The sequence below is a fragment of the Salvelinus namaycush genome, chromosome 21 (genome assembly GCF_016432855.1).
Source record: "Salvelinus namaycush isolate Seneca chromosome 21, SaNama_1.0, whole genome shotgun sequence".
In the NCBI taxonomy this organism is placed as follows: domain Eukaryota; kingdom Metazoa; phylum Chordata; class Actinopteri; order Salmoniformes; family Salmonidae; genus Salvelinus; species Salvelinus namaycush.
The window spans coordinates 25,443,531-25,467,582 of NC_052327.1; the positions used below are offsets into that span (position 1 = coordinate 25,443,531).

General features: G+C 42.6%; 2 protein-coding genes and 1 pseudogene across 3 annotated transcripts in view; 2 read left to right on the forward strand and 1 right to left on the reverse strand.

The window, feature by feature from the left end:
- Window positions 1–4,920, reverse strand: part of LOC120066239 (nuclear pore complex protein Nup93-like) — a 39,723-nt gene extending 34,803 nt beyond the window's left edge. Inside the window, exons 1-3 of one of the 2 annotated variants that reach the window (XM_039017469.1) lie at window positions 4,849–4,920; window positions 3,519–3,705; window positions 2,165–2,282 (exon numbers count right to left, since the gene is read on the reverse strand). In XM_039017469.1, the coding sequence (XP_038873397.1) occupies window positions 2,165–2,282; window positions 3,519–3,705; window positions 4,849–4,912 (369 nt within the window). In that variant the 5' untranslated portion in view covers window positions 4,913–4,920. Of the gene's footprint in view, window positions 1–2,164; window positions 2,283–3,518; window positions 3,706–4,740 lie in introns of both variants that reach the window. The other variant, XM_039017470.1, reaches the window with a different exon arrangement.
- A 7,135-nt stretch (window positions 4,921–12,055) lies between these two features.
- On the forward strand, window positions 12,056–14,144 carry LOC120066241 (annotated as a pseudogene).
- Window positions 14,145–15,050: 906 nt separating this feature from the next.
- Window positions 15,051–23,352, forward strand: b3gnt9 (UDP-GlcNAc:betaGal beta-1,3-N-acetylglucosaminyltransferase 9). The gene is made up of 6 exons (XM_039017471.1): window positions 15,051–15,217; window positions 15,444–15,564; window positions 15,730–15,818; window positions 19,056–19,193; window positions 20,271–20,364; window positions 21,219–23,352. The coding sequence occupies exon 6, from the start codon at window positions 21,518–21,520 to the stop codon at window positions 22,883–22,885; it is 1,368 nt and encodes a 455-aa protein (XP_038873399.1). The 5' UTR covers window positions 15,051–15,217; window positions 15,444–15,564; window positions 15,730–15,818; window positions 19,056–19,193; window positions 20,271–20,364; window positions 21,219–21,517; the 3' UTR covers window positions 22,886–23,352.
- The last annotated feature ends 700 nt before the right edge of the window (window positions 23,353–24,052 follow it).

Consider the following 24,052-nt stretch of genomic DNA (forward strand, 5'->3'; position numbering starts at 1 on the left):
CATGATGGCCAAACAGTTATATTTTTGTTTCATCAGACCAGAGGATCAGTTTGCAGTTGCAAACCGTAGTCTGGATTTTTTATGACGGTTTTGGAGCAGTGGCTTCTTCCTTGCTGAGCGGCCTTTCAGGTTATGTCGACATAGGACTCATTTTTACTGTGGATATAGATACTTTTGTACCTGTTTCCTCCAGCATTTTCACAAGGTCCTTTGCTGTTGTTCTGGGATTGATTTGCACTTTTTGCACCAAAGTACGTTCATCTCTAGGAGACAGAACGCATCTCCTTCCTGAGCAGTTTGACGGCTGTGTGGTCCCATGGTGTTTATACTTGCGTACTATTGTTTGTACAGATGAACGTGGTACCTTCAGGTGTTTGGAAATTGCTCCCAAGGATGAACCAGACCTGTGGAGGTCTACAATCATTTTTTTTTAGGTCCTGGCTGATTTCTTCTGATTTTCTCATGATGTCAAGCAAAGAGGCAGTGAGTTTGAAGGCAGGCCTTGAAATACATACACAGGTACACCTCCAATTGACTCAAATGATGTCAATCAGCCTATCAGAAGCTTCTAAAGCCATGACATCATTTTCTGGAATTGTCCGAGCTGTTTAAAGGCACAGTCAACTTAGTGTATGTAAACTTCTGACCCACTGGAATTGTGATACAGTGAATTCAAAGTGAAATAATCTGTCTGTAAACAATTGTTGTAAAATTTACTTGTGTCATGCGCAAAGTAGATGTCCTATCCGACTTGCCAAAACTATAGTTTGTTAACAAGAAATTTGTGGAGAAGTTGAAAAACAAGTTTTAATGACTCCAACCTAAGTGTAAGTAAACTTCCGACTTCACCTGTATATACTGTATTCTATTCTACTGTATTTTAGTCAATGCCACTCCAACATTGCTCAATCTAATATTTATATATTTCTTAATTCCATTTTTTTACTTTTAGATGTGTGTATTGTTGTGAATTGTTTTTCGATAAATCTTCTAAATAGGTGTATGTGACCAATAAACAGTGATTTGAACATCAGCCCAGCTGCAATTCCACAGCACACATGGAGGATAGGATAAAGCCAGTGTAGATAAAAGAAAAACAGAAAATAACTCCATAGTGCCTTTTCTATAACAGTCACAGATCAAGAGTGAACACTGGACAGGGTTTGAAACCCACTAATATGCCATGTATCTATTTTGGTTCTGAACAGATGACATCAATGGGTAATTCCATAATATGAAACCAGTAAAAGTATGGTTGTTTCTGACCCCTGATTATTATGACAATGGCCAGAAATATTTGTCCATGTTTTTTTGTTTTTTTCAAATCACTAGTCATGAGTCTGAGGGCTTAGAGCCCAAATTCGTGTGACAGACGGTGGTAAGCAATAGCTATCTTTATCCGCAATTTGGAATACCATCATTCCTACTAAAAATGTTCTGAGAAATTAGCCCTATTCATATTTGACCTATTTCAACTCTAAATATATTAACATGTGGCACTTATGAATCTTATTAATGCTCTATTTAATGAATTTTTTATCAGTTGAGGCAGAACAATTACTCCAATTCTGATGCTAGCAAAATTCCTCTGTTGGAGGATTAAGAATCAGAAGGGAAAATCAGGAATCCTCCCAACCAGGATTTCTGAAAATTTTACAACCCTACATCGCCACCAATTTGAATCAAATAGGCATCTACCGAAGATAATTCAACTCAAAGGATGTTGGGTTAACTTTTGTGAATGCATTTAAATAACAAACTCAGCATTTCAGACAGTGGGTTTGATATAGGCTACAGAACAATGAGTAGAGATTTGGACACTATACACATGTCAGACATCTTTCCCTAGACAGAAAACATTTCTAATCCTCCCACCAGCAAGAGACTGCAATGATCCTCCAACAGAATCCATCAGCCTTTTGCTTATTAGCATAAAAATCATTACACAGTAAACCTCAGCTGTGACATTAACAGAACCAGATATGAATCCGCCAGTTTGACTAAAAGCATAATCTAAAACCCATGAATTACCATCACCTGGCCGGCTGCCCTTGACTCTGAAAAACACAAACGCGAAGGTCCTGACATACAACAGGACAGGTGTGGATGAAAAAGTAGCCCAAAAGCTCAAACAGCCCCACAATCGTAAAGAGAGTGTGAATACCTGGATGTCAGTGTCCTTCACTGGCTCTAGAGGTTCAAAGGTGGTGGCAGCACTCAGGCTCTCCAGACGCTGGGAGATGTGGAAGATGTCCAGGCCTCTGGACCCCAGGAGGATGGACCTACAGGGAACAGAGGAAACAGCAAATTACATTTGTTTAGTAGACTATCCTCTAGAGCCCCCTATACTTGTTTGGGCTTCGACCCCTGGTATCATATAAACACACATAAGACATGGAAAGATTTGTAGAATTGCAGGAAAGTATCTTAAAACTGCTACATTTTCTCTCCGGCAACAAGAAGGGTGTGAACAGTTTGGGGTCGCATTGGTTGTGAGGTTGGGGATCATTACTACGCCGAGAAATCAATTTCTATCTGAACCTTCGCCACCTAGGACATTTGTGTGACTGGACCTTCTCAAATAGCACTTGAGAACCCCTGCTCTAGAGGGCATGAAGTAAGTTGAATGCAATGCAGAACATAACACAGAGCTACACATCTCTAACATAAGATAGCTCCCATAAACTTGATGTCCCAGAGTACAAATACAGATGACAGTGTAAGATGAAACATCTGCCCACTATCTCACACAATAGTGACCAGATCACGTAATTGCAAGCAGCCTATAAGCAGTCATATGTATTGTCATCTGAATAATAGCCAGTCATAATGATGAGCTTTGTGCAGGTAACATCAAAATCTTACTACCCTCAGCCTCATTCATGACAGGGGAAATCATAAAATAATAAAAGAGACTTTTATTAGAAAAGGCCCACACTTCATATCTGATTTTACATCATATCACAGACTATGAGGATCATCTCTACAATGAGTATGTTTACATGCACATAATTGGATATTAAACCTAATCATGTAAACGCCTTACTCTGCTTATCTTAAATAGGCATAAGGTAATAATCAAAGTAAGCATAAGCCGATTTAAAACACCTGATTTTCTGCACAATCTTTCCGAATTATTAGGACATGATAACAGTTTAATCGGCGTTCCAGTGGTGTATTTGATCTGCACATGTGCCAGCACCAGGCAGCCTCTTATGCACAAGTGAAGTGAGTTCGGAAAAACTGAAAGTATGCATTTTAGAAATAGTAAACATACAAACTTTATATGTCCAAACTCAGAATCAAATAGTCTTCACAAAATAACAAGTCCCATTAGTAGCCTGATTTCAGATGTGTCCATGTAAACAGGATTATTAGAGAAATTGTGCTTCTTGCAAAGCATGTAAACGTTTTAAACAAACTATTATATTAACCTGACTATGCACAATCATTATTGTGTGCATGTAACAGTGCTCAATAAGAAAATATCAGTGACTGATACCCAAGAGAGAACTTACGCTTTCACGTCAGCAGCGTCTTGTGATGTTCGAGTTAAGGTGCGGGAGCGTAGCCTCTCTCCAGCCTGCTGGATCTCCTGAAGGTTCCTCTCAACATGAGGAAGCTCAGACACGGCCTCAGTCTCTGCTGCAAGCTGCTCTGCCTGCTGCAGGAGTTCTCCAAAGCCCTCCGCTTCCATGGCAACAACTGGGAGTCAACAGACAGGATGGCTGGATTAAAACAAATATAACTACACTGGATTAAATGGCATGCAGTCTTCATGACTCTAGCATAACTATTAAAAATACTACCTAGTCAAACCATTACTCTGTTCCAGCTGGCTGATAGGAGTTATTAGATCGGTATGGTTTGGCATAGCAGAGAACTTGATCAATGAGAAGATTTGAAATAGACAATATGGCGGCCTACACGTTGTTGGATGACTTCATGGAGCAATGTTTTGTTTTTTAACCTAACGCTGTCAATAAATGTTCTAAAACATTTGTTGTCTTCTTCCAAGTTGGGAATTGAGGAAGTCGAAAGTTCTCTGTAATACACCAACAAGTACCTAACCTGTAAATAAAGCTGAGTTAGCCTGTAACAATCTGACTGCTAGCTATCCTAATCCTGGCTGGGAACATGCCATTTAAACTAATCAGTAACTGTCTGCTGTTTAGGCCTAATGACTGATTCCAGATATCAATCACTCCAGATACCACGAAACATTATTCGTGAAAAAAAGAAAGTCTGTATGTAATGTTAGTGTATGTAACTATGTTGTCCAGACCAGGACTGATCACTGGACTGGTTCTATATAAATCAGTGTTTATTAATCTGTCACGGGCCACACCATGTACAAACTAATCTCATTTGTGTTTGGACCCTTTTCCCCAGTCGTCCGAAAATTGAACGATAGGCGCGCATGCCCCCTTAGCACGATTAGCTATTAGGCTAGCTTGCTATCGTGGTGAGCCTCTTACTACGAATAGATTTTGATATGACTGTCTACAAAAAGTCAAATACGAATTACACATTTTATGCCATCAACATTTTAAAATAAGTCCTTCGTTTAGCTAACGTTAGACAGGTACAAAGGAAAGCACGTTAGCAAACGGGCTAGTGTCATGCTTGGCAAGGACAGACCGCGTACTGATGAATGGTGCTAGTATCAGCTAGCAGGATAACTACAATAACTAGTATCATTCCTTGCTAGTTATAACGCGTATTAGCTGGGCAACTTACAAGAAGCCTAGCTAGCAAATGATCCTTTCCCTTGTTCCACAACTAGTAGTTATAACAGTTCTTTTCACTCTTTTGCTCTTATCTCATTTTCCCCACCGTCGTACATACATTTTACCCCGGCACTTCTGAGGTCTACGGTGATTGGATGATGTCTCGTTTTCCAAAACGACATTGCGCTTTTTACTTGTGGGCACCTCTCTGCCGCCACCTGCTGCGCCGGAGTGTAATGGAGGTGGTAGATCGAGAAGTCACGCAACCTTGTGCCTACACCGTCATCATGGAGTGGGATCTCAGCCTCCAACCAAACCCCTTTTGGTTGAGTCTGCCTCATCCTCATTAGGGATGGGGACAAAATTATCATGTATTGCAATTGTCATTTTTCAATCAATTCAATGTGCTGGCATATCTGACTTGCCTAGTTAAATAAATGAATACAATATGCCTTTTTTTATAACCCCTTAGTGTGACAGGCCTGCTATGCCTAATTGGTAACTAAACACCCAAAAAGTACACTCAACCTAATCTACTATTAATCACTTCTCAAAGCAGTGTTGACATGCAGGTTGAACTGTGTTAGAACAGTTTATTCACATGTCACGCCACAATGTTACAATGTGTGCGCATCATTTTCGTGATGTCGGCCAACCCATCTATACATACACAAAATAGTACAGTGGAAAAAGGACAATTAGGCACTTAAACTTATGTATGACAGACCTGTGTGTAGTATTTAGATTTGCATTGGAGAAGATTAAATACCAGGAGGTAGCAGACACTTAGTCAAGGACAGGTATTAAGATTAGACTTGCAGGAACCACTGAGTCAGGACTGAGAGTGTGACCTTCACATTGTTCCCACAATTACTCTGCAACAGCCTACTTGAGGGGCATACTTTGGTCCCCAGCAGCAATTGGTTCACATGTCTCCCATCCTAGTACTTCCAAGCCTATTCTAGCCTTCATTGTTAGGGAGACACAGTATAGCATATTGTGGATACATTTAGTACTCAGGCCATTTACCATTAAAAAAAGGGTTGTTGTGTCTGAGGTGGCTGTCCATCCTGGTTTCATAGACTAGACATTACAGGACACAAAAATTGTTTTGATAGGCAACTTGTAACCTAAGAGGGTAACCAGAATCTCACAGACAACTAGCATTTTAACTTGATAAGCTAACCCCTTCCCAAACCTAACTAGCTAAATATTAACCACGAACTGCTTGGAGTAACCCTGGATTGTAAATTGTCATGGTCAAAACTGTGATACAACAGTCGCTTAGACTTAGAAGTCTGTCCATAAAGCACTGCTCTACCTTATCGCTAACAAGGCAGGTCCTACCGGCCCTAGTTGTCACAGCTGGACTACTGTTCAGTAGTGTGGTCAGGTGCCAGAGACTTAGGAAATGTACAATTTGCTCAGAACAGGGCAGCATGTCAATCGTTCATGGGTCAAAGTGGGAGGTTGACAAGCTGAATGCCCCGAGCTCTGTTTAAACTACCAGCACACAGCTCGGACACCCATGCCACAAGACATGCTTAAAGGTCTTAAAATCCCGAAGACTATGGGAGGCACATAGTATTACATAGAACAGTCCACATCAGGTAACTGATGCAAGCAGTAAGATCAGATTCAAAACTAATAATGCACCTTACGGAACAGCAGGTAATGTGAAGACATGCTAGCACACACGGTTTAGTGTTATACATTTTGTATGTGTAACGCTATTTACTGTTCTCTTGTTTGATGTAAGAGCCTTAGTGTTTGGACCCCAAGAACAGCTAACGGGGATCTGTTAAGAATTCAATTTTGTATTAGACAAATTGCCAGTACAAAAAATAAAATCTTAAATGGAAACCTATGGTTAACTATGTGAATCCCCCACTTTTAATTTGGGAGGGAATCAAGAAACATGTAGACATCGGAAGGTTACTAAACATTGTGTTGTTACCCACCCCCAGTAACCCAAATGAAAGTCAAACTTGAATAAGTTATATGCAATTTATTTTCTTACATTTAACAGACAACGTACTAAATCTAGGCTCAAGATGGTACAACCAATTTCGTAGGGAATGACTGCATTGTCACGGTCATGCACCAGGCCTCACTGACAACAGCTGGTATCACAGGTCTTGCCCTTGCACACACAACCTGAAGCACATTTACTGCAGTCGGAAGGACAGCAGGGGCAGCAACCTGATGGGACAAAAACAATCGATTATTGATGACCAATGACAGACTATTGACCAATGACAGACAAACCAATTAATAAGGCTCTAAGATGAGTTGTCAACTTGTCTCCCCAGTTGTGGTCAACTTAATCAAAGCCTTCCTTGTTCAGAGTCCTCTTGAAGAGCCTAATTAGGCTACCAGGTGTTCATAACTAAGTGGGAAGATGGTATTGACCAACCATGTTTTGAACTCATTGAGAAACACATGTTCTAATGGCCAACAGTGTCAACCATCAAGTACAGCCATCATGCTGGTAAACAAATGATAGTATTAAAAATTTACATTTCTTTTTATATGTTGTGCAGTTGAATTTCTGCCGAAATTGCAGTTATCAAGTCATTTCCTTAGGTGAAGCCAGCATGAGAGAGAAGTCGGCGCTCAGAACATAAGACGAGTTTCCCCCACTAGTAATTACCAGTTGGGGGCGTTCAGGTGGATTTCTCGCCAGTTGTATGTGGTAAATTACCTTCCCACTTGTTTATCACACAGGGTGCCCAGCCCGTCCTCCCCATTTAACGTGCCACCAGACACCATTGAGAAGAGATTGGGTAAATACCTTCATGGGCAATCTGAAGTGATATTTACAACGTAACAAAACCAAAAAAACTTACTTTTCTTACAACTGGTGCATGCGCAGTTGGAGCACTTGCAGGATCCACCGCAGTTGCAAGAGCCAGCTACAAATAGACAGTTGCGTTAATAGATAATCAAAATGACAGGTAATTGGTTTTCGAATAAATAGGCCTACATTATGATTATATTAATCAATATACATGAAAACTTACTTTTAGAGCATTCACAAGGATCCATTTTTTCAGTTTTTGATCGCGATTATTTTTCCAAATGAAGTATTTCAGCTTAATTTCACTGTTGAGTTGTAAGCTTTAAATTTCTCTTTGGCGAAGCACCGTTTTTATAGCGTCAGGACAGACGGGTGCCGTGTGCAAAACAGTCTCGCGTTCAGACGCTCAGGGTTTGCACCCGGGTTATTTCATTATACTGCGCGAAAATAATCAAGGAAGAGTTTCCTATTGTTTCCAAATTCCATAGCGTGTTACACAACCTGATTACCACGTTGATCATCGATTAATTAAGGCTACACCCTTATTTATTTAACTATACAAACATTTATTGGGATCTTTTTTGTTTTTAGGAATGCCTTCAATAACCCCCAGGGTCTGGAGTGTTGTAATCAATCAAGCCATTATATTGTTATTTTACAGGCACGATCTAATTGTAATGTTCAAATTCATGATGATTTTAATTGTTATATACTATAATCTAATATAGACATAGGCCTATAGATTAGAATGCGAAAAGTTAATATAATTATATTACTTGTCGGGAAGAATTGGAATAGGCCTAGTGTATTTGGAAATATATATTAAAACGACGATTTACAAATCACTACATTGTTGACTGGTTTTCGGTTGGACAGTCATCGTTACCGTGCACAGTGCACACGGTACGCAAATTATTAAACGGTTCAGTTGTCACTTTTTCGGGAGTGGTGTTGTCATTGGTGCTGTGTTGAGAGCTTCCAGTCCCGTGCTTCCTTTATCTGCACACGAGCTGTGCTCATGAGCAACATTCGAATGTGAATTAATCACTTTGCGCATGTCGACTGAGTGTTAGTATTTTTCTAGAATATCTTGCCTGAGTAAATGAGCTGTGTCATACCACAAACATTGTGCGACGTGATAAGAATAGTCACCGTCAGCAGCCAGACCTACAATTAATTACAAATGACAGTTAAGAAAACAAAAACAATGATGCATTCAGAACTATTCTACAAGCCTTTCATAAATACTTTCATCTTCCATCATGTATATATATAAAACAAATTTACCCTAATAAGAATCATGATCAATACAGAAATATATTTTAAACTCCATGAACGATGATGACTTCAAAGCACTTGTTTGGTACTGTGGAATAATGTGTTCGCGACAAAGTAACTTGAGCAGCTTTGAGTGATAAGTGAAGTCATTTGCAATAGTTTATTTTTTTTATTTTTAAATAACTGCCTTTGCATGGTTGTAGCTAGCTAGCTAACCCAGAAACATTGACAGTTAAAGGTCGAGGACTTCGGTAAGATATCGTCTCGCTTTATCAAATGGGCTAACTATATGAAATGCTTTGTATGTTCTGTCGACATATCTCATGTCTCGTTGCATATGGAAATGGGGGAATAAATATACCTAGCTATAGTAAGTAGTGAACGTCGTTATCTCTGATGAGTTACAATCGCTGACTGTCTTGTGGATGTGTTCATTTGGGAAAGATAATTACTGAAATGTTGCACTCTATTATTAACAATATTTTAATTAGTCATAGCTATGCCATCTATCTAGGTATCTGTTTATCTTTGTTGGCTATTTTCGAAGACTAGGAGGAGCCAATGCAATGAACATGGAACGCCGGGACACCCAGCGGGCGCCTGGAGTAAGCCGTTTCAAAATCAAATGTTATTTACCGAGTACAACAGGTGTAGTAGACCTTACCGTGAAATGTTTACTTACAAGCCCTTAATCAACAATTCAGTTCAAGAAATATAGTTAAGAAAATATTTACGAAATAAACTAAAGTAAAAAATAAAAAGTGTACAATAAAAAGTGTACAATGTACAATAACAATAAAGAGGCTATGTACAGGGGGAACCGGTACCGGGTAAATGTGCAGGGGTGCAGGTTAGTCGATGTAATTTGTACATGTAGGTAGGGGTAAAGTGACTATGCATAGATAGTCAACAGTGAGTAGCAGCAGTGTAAAAACAAAGTTTATGAGGGTAGTTTGCAAGTGGATGCAACATGCATGCACCTCCAGCAGTGATGATTAGATTTCATACTCACCTCAGAACAAGCATCCAGTAGAACAAACTCACAATATGTACTGTGATTGGTTATTTTTGTTTTAGTATTGTGCCACCATTTTGGTGCCTACAGTGCCTTCGCAAATAATTCAGTCCCCTTGACTTTTCCCACATTTTATTAGGTTACAGCCTTATTCTAAAAGGGATTCAATAGTTTTTTCATCCTCAATCTACACACAATACCTCATAATGACAAAGCAAAAACAGGTTTAGAAAGTTTTGCTAATTTATACAAATTTAAAAACGGAAATATTACATTTACATTAGTATTCAGACCCTTTACTCAGTACATTGTTGAAGCACCTTTGGCAGCGATTGCAGCCTTGAGTCTTCTTGGGTATGACGCTACAAGCTGGGCACACCTCTGTTTGGGGAGTTTCTCCCATTCTTCTCTGCAGATCCTCTCAAGCTCTGTCAGGTTGTATGGGGAGTGTTGCTGCACAGCTATTTTTAGGTCTCTCCAGAGATGTCTGATCGGGTTCAAGTCCGGGTTCTGGCAGGGCCACTCAAGGACATTTAGAGACTTGTCCTGAATCATTGGAAGGTGAACCTTCACCCCAGTCTGAGGTCCTGAGCACTCTGGAGCAGGTTTTCATCAAGGATCTCTCTGTACTCTGCTCTGTTCATCTTTGCCTCAATCCTGACTGGTCTCCCAGTTCCTGCCACTGAAAACATCCCCACGGCGTGATGCTACCACCACCATGCTTCACCATAGGGATGGTGCCAGGTTTCCTCCAGACACGACGCTTGGCAATCATGCCAAAGAGTTCAATCTTGGTTTCATCAGACAAGATAATCTTGTTTCTCATGGTCTGAGAGTCTTTAGGTGCCTTTTGGCAAACTCCAAGCGGGCTGTCATGTGCTTTTTTACTGAGGAGTGGCTTCCATCTGGCCACTCTAGCACAAAGGTCTGATTGGTGGAGTGCTGCAGAGAGGGTTGTCTTTCTGGAAGTTTCTGCCATCTCCACAGAGGAACTCTGGAGCTCTGTCAGAGTGACCATCAGGTTCTTGGTCACCTCCCTGACCAAGGCACTTCTCCCACGATTGCTCAGTTTGGCCAGGCGGTCAGCTCTAGGAAGAGTCTTGGTGGTTCCAAACTTCTTCCATTTAAGAATGATTTTGGTACCCTTCTCCAGATCTGTGCCTCGACACAATCTTGTCTCTGAGCTCTACTGACAATTCCTTCACCCTCATGGCGTGGTTTTTGTTCTGACATGCACTGTCAACTGTGAGACCTTATATAGACAGGTGTGTGCCTTTCCAAATCATGTCATATCAATTGAATTTACAACAGGTGGACTCCAATCAAGTTGTGGAAACATCTCAAGGAATATCAATGGAAACAGGATGCACCTGAGCTCAATTTCGAGTCTCATAGCAAAGAGTCTGAATACTTATCTAAATTAGGTATTTCAGTTTTTTTATTTTTAATACATTTGAAAAAAATTCTAAAAACCTGTTTTCACTTTTCGTTATGGGGTATTGTGTGTAGGCACTCACCCTCAAGATGAACCATAAAATAAACCCTTGCATGGTTACAATGGGCAAGTTTAAAGGGATCCACCCATGCCTCACTGCAGTCACACAATCAGGGAAGGTATGGCCTCGCCCAGTTCCCTTTGGTAGTTGCCATTTACATGTATGCATGAAGCTTGATGCACTGTAATATAGCACTCCAGCTCAAGTAATTCAATCTTCTCTCTTCTATTAGGTGTTCATCCATAACCCTCACATGTGTGGCCAGTGGCAGGCAGCCTACCGTCTAAGCCAGTGTGCCCAGGACTCAGACATCTCTTTGCTCAACATCAACCAGGCATTGAGCTGCTTGACAGCTGGTACTCGAGGACCCAACACCACTGGAGACACGCTCCTCGTGGGCACCCAGACAAACCTGGCCTATGATGTACACGAAATTGCTGACATCTTCAACAGAGAGGTGAGCCAAGGACTGGACAGGAAGCAATGATACAACATAATCATGCTTCTGTTGTAGTAGTATTACATAATAATAACGTTTTGCAAATAATGATGCTATTTCCTTTCCTCTAGGTGACAGATGGGGACAATGCCATCGCTTTAGGGAAATTGGCGAATATTGAGTCCCCCCTCACCATCATCGGAGGAAACTGTGCCTTACAAGGATTTGACTGTGAGGGGAACGGCCAGTTCTGGACGATATGGATTGTGTTCCTCTTCATCATGTGAACTGTTGTCTAACATTGAAATAGGAATAGTTTTACCACAATTAAGGAAATTATATGTTTGTTTGTTTGTCTGGGTTCCTTTTCAGGACACGGGGGATAATGTCCGGTCATTGGTTCTCTGTGTTTTTACTGGCAAGTGCACTGGCCAATGACCACACTGCTCACTACTGGATAATCAAGGTACTGCAAGTTTTGAATGGGTGGAATATTAGTTTTCCTTCTTAATGCATCCCTGTCACTTTACACAAAACGTATTGAATTTGAATCAGCATTATGTTTAAAGATGTGCCAATAACTGTCCCTTTTTCCCTCTGCAGTCTAAGAACCATGCAATGAGCATTCATGTATTTGACCTTAATGCTGACGGTGTTGTAGAGCTCATCAAGGGCTGGTCCAATGGAAAGGTAAACCACCTTGATGTGTCAGTCAACAATCAATTTAGGGCAATTGAGAAGACCTATTTGTTAAAATGAGTACAGAACCAATCAAGGAGAGTCTTCAAAGTCCTCTAATCCTTCACTTTGTCACATTGCCTAGGACTGGTTGACACTTGGCACCAGCCTTTCCTCCAAGTGTAAGGAATGTTGTAAGGCCCCTTGACTTCACCTTAATTTACAGATTGATGCACGGAGCGATCGAAACAGGTGAAGTCATCTTCAAAGACATCTTCTCGTCCTCTGTGGCTGGAGTGGTGGAGAGGGACTATCGCATGGATGGACAGATCCAGCTCATCTGTACCTCTGTGGAGGGAGAAGGTAAAGACATGAGTAACACTACTAGTACTTCGTATAGGCCTAGTTTATTTGTGTGTATTCTCTCAGAATTTGTCTTTGACATCCAATGTGTTGTGTGCTGGTTGTCAGTGCGTGGCTACCTGCCTGCCAGTAAGGAGATGAAGGGGAACCTGATGGACTCCAGTGTGGAGCAGGATCTGATCCGAGAGTTGAGCCAACTCAGGCAGAACCTGCTACTGGAACTACGCAACTATAAGGAGAATGCCAAGGTTTCTAAGAACTAGGGCTGATCCCATTTAGTCCACTGGTCGATAGGCTGTTGGTCGACCGAGATTTTGTTAGTCGAGCTGTGGCAACCATATTTAAAAAATGTATGGCACACGAGACACCTGTCTGATTCACGCCTTTCTGAGCAGACTAATCCATTGCAGGCCGCAGGAATGGTACACCAGTACCAGTAGTACATTTAGCCTACTATTCATTTCCATAATTTCTCATCTACATTGTTTGTTTAATTACGGTCATTTCTGTTGTCATTGTAGGAGTGGAAATGTTGTCTGCAGAGCGCCCAACGTAGGTTACACTTGTGAGAAAAAAGTTTGGGTTTATTTAATTCCATTTATGAGTTGTCAATGTATTATTTGTCTTGTTTGGAGTGCTCCTGTCAATCTTGAGTAAAGACACACACCTGATTACACATAGAAGTAGGCCTAGGATACCTGGCCTGCGTGCAAATGTAGGCCTATGTGCCCATTTGGGGATCTCATACTATTTTTGATAGTCTTAACTCACCATTACTGTGGAGCTTCTCAGAGTCATTTTTTCTTCGCCTCAAACAGCAAGTAAATTAAGTCTGTTTTTTACATCCATTGAGAAGGACAATCGTTCCTCAACGTAGCCTATTAGAAACATCTTCCCAGCTCTCTCCCTTTCCATAACTACTCAGCATGAAAGGGGAAAAAATGTCATTAAATATGCCTATCTGATTAATTCTTATCCATTACACAAATAGCCTACAGCTGTGTCTGTCCGGAGCTCACTGGAGCAGGAAACTCTGAGGGCCCAGAATATTTTATACAATGTTGCAAGTTTGCTCGCCTCATACTGGATCAAGTTAATAGTTGACACAATGTGTCAAGTTCCTTGCAGACAGGCCATGCGTAGCCAATGTGATTCATAGGATATTTATTTTTATCAGGATATTTTCTACCTGCAATGTTTTTATTTGTTGGCTTTATGTAGGCTACTTTTACATATTGGCAATAGAAGTTACTTTTAGATTTGTATCATTTTCATAGATTTTGATTAACCAAATGATATTGATTTACTATAAATTAAATTAAATGAAACTGTTCTGGTTAGGTGATATTGATCTCTGGCTCCCTCTTTAGTCATTTTATGTCTTCATTTTTAATTGCAGTGCTTTAAGCATCAGACAGGCTCAGTAGTCTATATATAGTTGATTTTATTCAAACATAGGGTGTGTCTATATATATTTTAACATTTCGACCAATCGATTGGTCAAAAGAACAGACGACTCTCCTTCGACCAACATTCGACCAACATTCAGAACAGACACTGACGAACACTTTCACAGAATCAACTATGAGGATAAAGCTACAACCAAACACACGTTTACATTTATATATACACACTGAAACTCTCTGAAGTAACTAATATTAGAAGAAAATGATAAAGCCCACATGTACAATCAAACACCCACACCTCAGACAAACATTCCCAGACCTATCAGTTACTGTACTCTGAGGAGAACATTGATCCTCCCACTCTATGTACAAACATACACACGCATAGTGTTTGTACCTTAGTGTAAAGGACTGTGTGTCTTGTGTCTCTGGTAGCAGGCTGTCCCAGGGACTTCAGAAGGTGATACCCAGATGGGGGTGATATCAGCCAATACCCAGCTCTAGACTGCCCTCTGTCAGAGCTGCCACAGAGTCCCAGAGGGCACACATAGAGCTCAGCATCTCCACGCCCAATGGTAAACACCATCACCCCAAACAGATACTCTCCCTACTAACCACTAACACATTCATGCACTGTCATCAAAACACAGTAAGCATCTCACCTACACAGCCCTAAAACCACACAGAAACTCACCATGCTGACCAAACTTCAGCCTGTCCCACATTGAACCCAATCACTCTCTCCACTCACCATCCTATAATCCAGAATGTGCAGCCTCATGTGGCTTGCTGTGGTAACTGAGTGGGCTGAGTACTGTCCTCTTGGATTTCCCCCTACAGAGACCATCATTAGAGCCGAGCTGATTTTCGCTGAGGAAATTTTCGAGGGTGAAAGTCATGTGGTACACCCCAGTGCCCAGAATTGGTCTGGTTGTATCCGTGTTCCCATCATTCCTCCCAAAGATATCCTTGTTGATCTACACATCAAAGCTTTTGTTGGCGGCAAGAGCAGGTACACATATTTTAATTATGAACGAGACAGCTGAGTCCTTTGCATAGATGTGTTAGTGAAGTGATTTGCCAGTGAAATTCACACTTTAAAACAACCAATCATTGATTTTGACTATCAATTACTTTCCAACTTTGTAAGTTTAGCAGTACTTTAGCTCTGTCTAATGACAACAATAAATCATTTTGTAATTTGAAGGTGCTTATTCTTTCTCTTCCTTTTCCTCCAGCGTTCAGTTCCACGTCTTTGAGATCATGCGTCAGCTGCCTGGCTTCTCCATGTATGATCTTAATGTTGATCCTGAGGTATCTCAACCTACTGGGAAAGTCACCTTCGCCAGGCCACAGAGAGTAAGCACATTCATTCTTTGTATCTCTCTCTCTTACTCTAACTTACACACACACACACTTCCATGTGCTGTCACGCTCCTCTACAGACTCTTCCAAGCCCCTCTGGCATTCTGCTTCACAGTAATGTTAACTGTTATTACAGAAAATCTGTATTCTCGTCTTTAGGTCGTCATGTGGCTGAACCAGATCTTCCTCCTACCGGAGGGCATTGATACCCCAGTTGTGACGTTCAACTTTCTGCGACGTGGGCAGAGGTATGTCTACATGTGTTAACACACTAATCACAGACGACATAGACCTACAGGCAGAGGCAGACTTCCCCACGTACTTTGGGAAGCTGCGGACCACCATGACTGAGGTGAACAAACCTGTTCCCACACAACCCACCTCAACCTTCACACCAATAGCATTTCTCTCGTTACCAACCTCACAACACCTTTGATATCGCTTTATTTTTGTGTAGTTGGCCTAACATTTCAATGTTCTTTTTCAGTCGACTCGGTTCGACGTCTCACTATGGGACACACCCACTTTTACGGGTCATTGGTTGAAGCCTTATTCAATCAAACCTAACAGGCCATTCAGAGCTTTGTGGGTGTATGCCCCTCGTGTCTATATAACATCCTGCACTGCTCTGGTTTCCTATTTCTTTGCATCATCACAAGTCTATTTGGGTACTAGCTCATTAAGCAACGTTCTTCAGAAAACTAGCTCTCAACTTAACTTTTCTTTCCTGGTGGGTTACCACCCCACCATGGAGAATTGGGTGGCTTATTTTCTATTTTCAGGAATTCTGAAATCTTCAGCTTCACTTTACAGAGTGAAAATACCTTAGTTAGCTTGTTAGCAGCACTTTTTGTTGTTGGCTAGCTACAGTACATCTGTTGCCTGGCCTTGTTAGCTAGCTTGCTCCACTGCTTTAGCATCCCGCTAATTGCAGGTTCCCACAAATTTAAGCTACTTATACCTGGGGTCTCTAGCTCTCTGTCGGATTCCACCGTTCGGAGCTAGCTAGCTAAACTTTTGAATGTCTTGGCTGTGTAGTGTGCTAACGGATCCACTGGTGTTTTAGCTAGAATCCTTTGGGCTAAACCCTCATTCGGTTTGTTTGGCTAGCACGAGCGGTGCTGTTTCTTCAGTGTGTTACCCCTCCATTGAAGCACCATCCCTTTTACCTTCCCCTGTGAATGATAGCCCAGCCGTTCGTTCTACCTCGAGTTATTTGGTTTACACACCGAGTCGGCACTTGGTATCTCATGCGACGGCTCGGCTAGCTGGCTATCGTCACTCAGGTGAAGATTGTGGGCATTACAAATGCGAGCATTACATGTCCGGGACAGATTCCCATCCACTCTGTAATACTTGGCTAGGCGTCGAACACGCCATGGAGGCTCTCGTCGACCCCACTAGTTGTGTGCATTGCGCTCAGATGGGCTCCGGTGGCCTAAGACGTAGAGCCAAGTACATGGAAAGTATTGCCCAGGCCTCGTCCTTGCTCGAAGACGACTCTGTTGACAATGAAGTCCCTGAGGAGGGAGAAGCTACCGCCTCCGTCTGAGGCGGACCTTAATTCTGATGAATCCGGAAGTGAGGACGACAGCATGTCTCTTGCCGCATCAGCCTCTCTAACCAGGAGATGGATTACGCCCCTGAATAATTTCTCCCCTCTACTCAGTTTGTGCTACCCAGCCAGACTGCAGAGGTAGGACATGAGTCAATAACTGACCTCTCCTTCTTCGAGGCAATCAGATGCACTGCAACCAAATTTGATGTTGATTATTCAACGCCTCCCACACCTTACAAGAAGACTAAGATGGATGGAATCTCCTCTCAGAGTAATTCTACATCCGTCTGACAGCGTGTACCAGCCTTCCTAGACTGTCTGGCGTTGTTGGAGTCTTCCTGGGTGTGCCCCTCAAGTCACCTTCTCCTGTGACTGGCTACCCCTACTTGGATATGCACAACATGGAGTCGTCGGGATGGCTCAGCCCGCCTCCCGTGGAGCCATCCCTGGCTGAGCTCCTCTTCCTCTGCCCCCAAGCTCGCTCATCCCAATGACCGCTTCACCGCGTCCATGTATGAGAGGATCTACCGATCTGCATCTCAGGTGGGGCGCTCCGTGAACGCTGCTGCCCTCCTCTCCATATACATGGCGGTACAGAGTGCGCAATCTCTGTCCGGTCTCCAAGCCACTTTCCTCATCATGGGATTTGGCACTGGTTCTGGATGAACTTACAGGCAATCACTTTGAATCCCTGGAGACAGTGGATCTTAAGACTCTGTCATATAAAACAGCCCAGTTGCTCGCCTTGGCTATGGCCAAGTCTGTTAGCGACCTTCATGTGCTCTCGGTTCATCCTTCATGCACTCAGTTTCCCCCCCGACTACTCCAAGGCTATGAAACATCCTTACGCCACGTTCATTCCTAAGGTCATTCCCATGACTTATAGTAGTCAAACCACTGACCTTTTTTCCCTTCCACCCTCCGCCGTTCTCTTCTCCAGAGCAGCGGCGCCTTAAGTGCGTGCACTGCGCAGCTACTGAACATGGACAGCACTAGGCCATTCCGAAGTTGTGACCAACTTTTTGTTTGCTTTTCCACCCCTGATCTGGGTAGGGCTTTGTCCAAACAATGCCTCACCCATTGGGTAGTGGAGGCTATCGCCAAGGTGTACAGTTGTCTGGGATTGCAGTCTCCCCTGGGTGTCCGCGCACATTTCACTTGAGGAATTGCCACGTCATGGGCACTGTATATAGGCATCTCCGTCTTGGAGATTTGTGCGGCTAGTTAGGCTTCCTCTCACACCTTCGTGAGGTTCTATTGCGTGGACGTTACTGCGCCCTCCCTGACGCACAGAGTCCTTGGACTGAAGCTGAGTAGGATGGATCAGGTACATTACCATGTACCACAACAGGCTTCTCAGGAAAGGTACTATTGGCAATCGGGGAGCTTTGCAAGTGTCCCATAGTGAAATGTCCAATCGAGTCGACTGAAAGAAAACTTTGGGTTACGGTATGTAACCCTGGTTCTCTGAAGGAGATCTCACCAGATTGCCCCTCTTGCACGATTTGTGTAAGAGGTAGTTCTTAGAATGAGGAAACCAGAGCAGTGAATGGTGTTATATATAAAGCTCTGATATGGGGCGTACACCCATAAAGCTCTGATATGTCTGTTAGGCATGATTGGTTTCAACCAATGACCAACAAAATAGGGCGTGTCCCATAGTGAGATGTCTTCCTCATCTCCTTCAGAGAAACTGGGTTACATACCGTTACGCAAAGTTACCTATTGTTTGAACAGGTAGATGACTATCACTCTGTCCACCAAATGCTGATGGTGGCCATTGCAGATCATTCTAATCACATCCGTAACATGCTCGAGCAGGCAGAGGACGCACAACTCATGGGGGACAAGTTAGTGACGCCATAACAACCACCATGATTTCTCTGCTTGGCTTTTCTTTTCATCCCTTCATCTTTTTGCATGACAGGAGGAACATGAAGAAGCTCTACATTGAGCTCTATGACCTGAACAGAGACCTGATCAATGAGTACAAGATCGGATCCAACAATCACAATGTTCTTAAGTCTGTCAACCAGGCCCATTCAGAGGGCAGGGAGACTGAGAGGTGAGTAGGGGTTGACAGGGTGATCAGTGGGGGATAGCAATTGTAGAGGTTTGAATGCGTTTTGAAGGGTTCAGGTCTTTCCTAACCTCTACTACTATGTGTCTCTCTCAGTGGATAAGCCAAAGAATCAGGTTATCACAGCCTGCCGAGACGCTATCAAAAACAACAATGTCAATGCCCTGTTCAAGATCATGAGAGCAGGCACAGCCTCTTCCTGAGGGTACCCCCTGTGTGAGAGGGGGGAGCCAGTCCGGGGGGAGCCAGGAGAGGAGGCTTTATAAGTGTGAAGAAAGTCTAGTTCACTAGTGACAAGGCCTGAAGAAAAGACAGGCCTCTCCTGCACCCCTAGATGTCATATTGGTCAGCAGTGATGTTTTAGAAGAGTCAGTGGGTGGGAGTAACTGTCACGTTGTAAATGTGGTTTTCTAGCCAAAGAAATCTATACTCCTTTAATGTTAAATGGGACCAGCATAGTGTGATACACGTTTACATTTTATAGATTGTAAATAGTCAGGGAACTTTGTGTGTGCAGAAAATGTAACCCTAAATTAAATGGTCTTTTAACTTAATATGTCTGTTTTTGGTTTTCATTGTAGTATTTTCATTCAAGTCTTGTTGGTTGAATGAATGTCTTCAATGTCTCTCAGGCCAGATTGCTGTTAAGTGAATCCAGCTCATAAATTGCAGCCATTTAAGGCAGCTAGGGGCTAGAAGTGCATATGGTGCTGTATTGCAAGAACATCAATCACCACGATAAAAGTACAAAGTGTCTGACAAAAAAATAAGTCTGCTAGGTCCGGATCATTATGCTCCCCCCTTTCCCCTTCCTTCATATTCTTGGAGAGTCCGCTTCCAGTTGCTGCGTTGGCATCTGGCGCACAGCTGGACCAGCGACTCCCACACGTGTCACGTGACCAGTGAAATGAATACCGTTAAAATGCTGTCTTGCCAATTTTGTATGTTTTTCAAAAAGTTAACTTTACCTTACTGAGCCTCCCTCCATACACCATGTAGGTCTGTATTCATTTCATGTATTTTTCTCTCTCCATTTTAAACTTCGTTTTTGTTGGACCCCAGCACTGTCAGGGACTGCAGTTTGCATACAGAAACCAGATGTTCCCGGGTTTGGCAGTGTCGCTATAAATTGCTTTGGTGACTTTCATCTGTTGTGGTAAGTATGATGACTGATGCGTAGATTGAATACTTTGTACACATATACTGATACAATACAAACGCTGTCATTCAATATAGGGCTCCCTGTATTATGCAAACATGCAACAGTCTGGCAATTATATGTAAATCTAATGCGTCATGGTCGGCTTTTTCTTTTTTTTTTTTACATGCGACAAAAGCTTTCCTTTGAGTTAACGCATGCATGTCTGAAAAATTATGCATTTTAAGATGCATTTTTGCAAATTATAAACTGCATGGTGAACTAATAAATAGTTACATTTGTGAAGGAGATTAAGATAGGGACATTGAGTTAGGAACACTATGTTCTAACGCACACAAGAAAGAATTTTCTATTTAGAAATCTTATGTAGAGTTTACATACGATCCGACAGCCCTCATAATAGCCGAATTGACCAGATTTGGGGTTAGCTCCTATAGGAGAGGGGTGGCAATGAAGTCGTTCTTCAAAATCTTTTGGAACATTTTGGTCTGGTTTAACATTTGCTTCTGAGGTGTCATTTGAACGCTAACTTGGAAACCGTGGTCAATTTCTGTAGACTACTGGGAGATTATCTGTTCTGTTCCTTTGAGGGGGCGTGTCTGCTATAGGAAAAGGTATGAACATTCTTGCATTAGTTCTGGAAACTTGGGGAAATGAGTTTGAACTGCAGATATCCCTGTAATGGCGCCTCAGATAATTTATGAATAATAAAGTCAAAGAAAAATAAGAACAAAATATACAAAGTAACTGCAAATATAAAAGTAACAACAACAAAAAAACTTTTGTCAAATATTTTGTTATTTTCCTTGTTTGTGTACAATGTAATTCTCGTGATTTATTTTCATATCTAGGATTACAGCCTGCTGAAGAGATTAAATGGAATGAATTTTGCAGACTAAAGGGAAAACCCCTCTGAGATACTGGAGTAGAAACATAAGGACTGCAGAGTGTTGGGTTACTGAGCATTATCCAGCAGGACCTCAGGGTCCCCCAGAAAACCTCTCGGGAATTGCTCTTGCATGGGTGATCAGTATTGTGAACTCTTCACAGGATGCTGTATGGAGCTTTCTGATCTCAGAGATCCTGAGGAAGAGGAAAATACAAATTAATGGGAAAAGCCTTTGAAGGGAAATAGGTTCAGTGGGACACAATGAGGAGAATTCACATAAAAGGAGATGTTCTGTGCACCCTGCTCATGCTGGGGCTACTCTGTCTGCTGTTGTACGCCCACCAATGCTTCACTCCCACCTGGGACACTTGGCACTTAGAGCAGGGCTCTACAAGCTCCCGTGCTCTTCTAGGGGCTCTACCAGAGAGCCACGTGACTAAACTGGTCCCCTCTACGCACCCAGATAAGACAAAGTGCCAGTCTGAGCCTCAGTCACATCCGAAGTCCAAACTTCAGTCTAAATCCAAACCTAAGGCCAAGACCAAATCTAGATCCAAGTCAAAGAAAGATGAGGGGACAAAGAAGGTTGCTCCAACAAAGGCTGCTCCTGTTTTACCCACACAACCACCTTTTGACTTTGAGGGTTACCTAAGAGATAAGGACAACCGGGACTTCAGACTGCTGATAGACCAGCCAGGGAAGTGCTCAGGCGAGCTCTACATGCTCATTACTATCAAGTCCGTAGCAGCAGACTTTGAAAGAAGGCAGGTAGTGCGGCACACCTGGGGAAGAGAGGGTGTTCTCCCGGATTTGCAGACAGTGAAGACTGTATTCCTCCTTGGGGTACCCAGGAACAAGACAGCCCTGCCTTTATGGGACCGGCTCCTTGCCTATGAGAGCCACACCTTTGGGGACATTCTCCTCTGGGACTTTGATGACACATTTTTCAATTTGACACTTAAAGAGACCCACTTCCTCCAGTGGGTGAATGACAGCTGCTCCAATGTCCAGTTTATCTTCAAAGGTGATGCTGATGTCTACGTGAATATAGACAACATTTTGCAGATGCTGAAGGGTCAGAAGCCTGACAAGGACCTCTTTGTGGGTGACATAATCCACCACGCCCGCCCCATCCGCCGGCGCAGCAGCAAGTACTTTGTGCCTGAGTTTGTGTACGGCCAGACGATGTATCCGTCATATGCAGGAGGGGGAGGCTTTGTGATGTCCGGCCACACTGCCAGGCGGCTGAGTGGAGCGTGTCAGCAGGTAGAACTATTCCCCATCGACGATGTGTTCTTAGGCATGTGCTTAAAGAGAATCGGAGTCAAACCGTCACGCCATGAAGGTTTCCGTACATTTGGAATTGTGCGCCCCTCGGCTGCTCCCCACCTCCAGGTGTTTGACCCTTGTTTCTACAGGGAGCTGATGGTGGTACACAGCTTGACAGTGCCACAGATCTGGCTCATGTGGAACCTGCTGCATGACCCCCAACTGAGCTGTCACAGTAACCTGGCCCCCACCCCATGGCCCTTTAAGTGGGGGGGCAAGGTACTCGGAACAACAGGACAGAAGGACTCCGAGACTACAGTGGAACAGGACTATGATGTTACAGTGTTTGTAAAGCATTGAGGGCTTTGTGTTATGTCGATTAGAGGGACTACACTGTGAAAGAGCCATTGGGATATGGAAGCTGTGATTGAATGTTTGGTACAGTTATTTTTAGGTAATACAGTGGTTTTTGCTTAACAGTTTACAGCCATGGTAAATGTGCATTGTCTCTAGGAAACAGTATTTTTTTCTTATCTTTTTCTTGGAAACATCCTGGATGTAAAACCAGTTGGTAAATTTATTGTGGTGGTAATGTTTTAAAAACACCCCTGCTCCATTTAGGTACAGTATGACTTACTTTGTTTATTTTATTGCACAGAGCCTCAATAAGGTCAATATAGATTGAAACATGTGCCAGGTTGATTTTGTGCAGTTGAATATACAGTACAGCGTTGTAAATTAAGAATCTTTGGGTGCGTTCGTAAATTCACTCTGGCTATCTACTCTGATTTCAGAGCACTCTTGTCTGAGTGTCAGAGCGCAGAATAACTGATGAATTTACGAACACTCAACACCCGTTGAATATGGCCGGCGTCATAAACGTCGGCAAAAAAAGTAATTAAATTGTTTCCAGCAGCACAGTTACAGTCACCAACGCTCTGGATAGCTCTGCTAGGGCGAGTAAAATGGTTCGAGTGAGGTGTTCTCTAATTTGTGTCTGGAAGTAGCTAGCAAGCTCTGAAGCGCAACGCTCTGAATTTACGAACGGACAATCTGACAACGCTCTGAATTTACGAACACCCAGAGCGCACTCTGAGTGCACTCTGGCAATCCAGATTGAATGTACGAACACACCCTTTGTGTGCGATTACACATCAGATGATACATGTAGGTAGACTTGAATCTGAAATGAAGGGAGACAAAGCTCAAAGCATCAACTGTAGCTGTGGCAGGAAGTCCCCAATGGACCTCATTATATATATACTGAACGAAAATATAAATGCAATAATTTCAAAGAAATGTTGTTCCACTCCTCTTCAAAGGCTATGCGAAGCAATTGTGTTTGTTGTCCGTAGCTTATGCCTGCCCATATCATAACCCCATCGCCACCATGGGGCACTCTGCTCACAATGTTGACATAAGCAAACCACTCGCCAACACAACGCCATACATGCGGTCTGCGATTGTAAGGCCGGTTGGACGTACTGCCAAATTCTCTAAAATGACGTTGGAGGCGGCTTATGGTAG

What these genes read in the sequence shown, in the direction of transcription:
- b3gnt9 (XM_039017471.1), top strand. Translation starts at nt 21,518, where the DNA reads ATGAGGAGAATTCACATAAAAGGAGATGTTCTGTGCACCCTGCTCATG.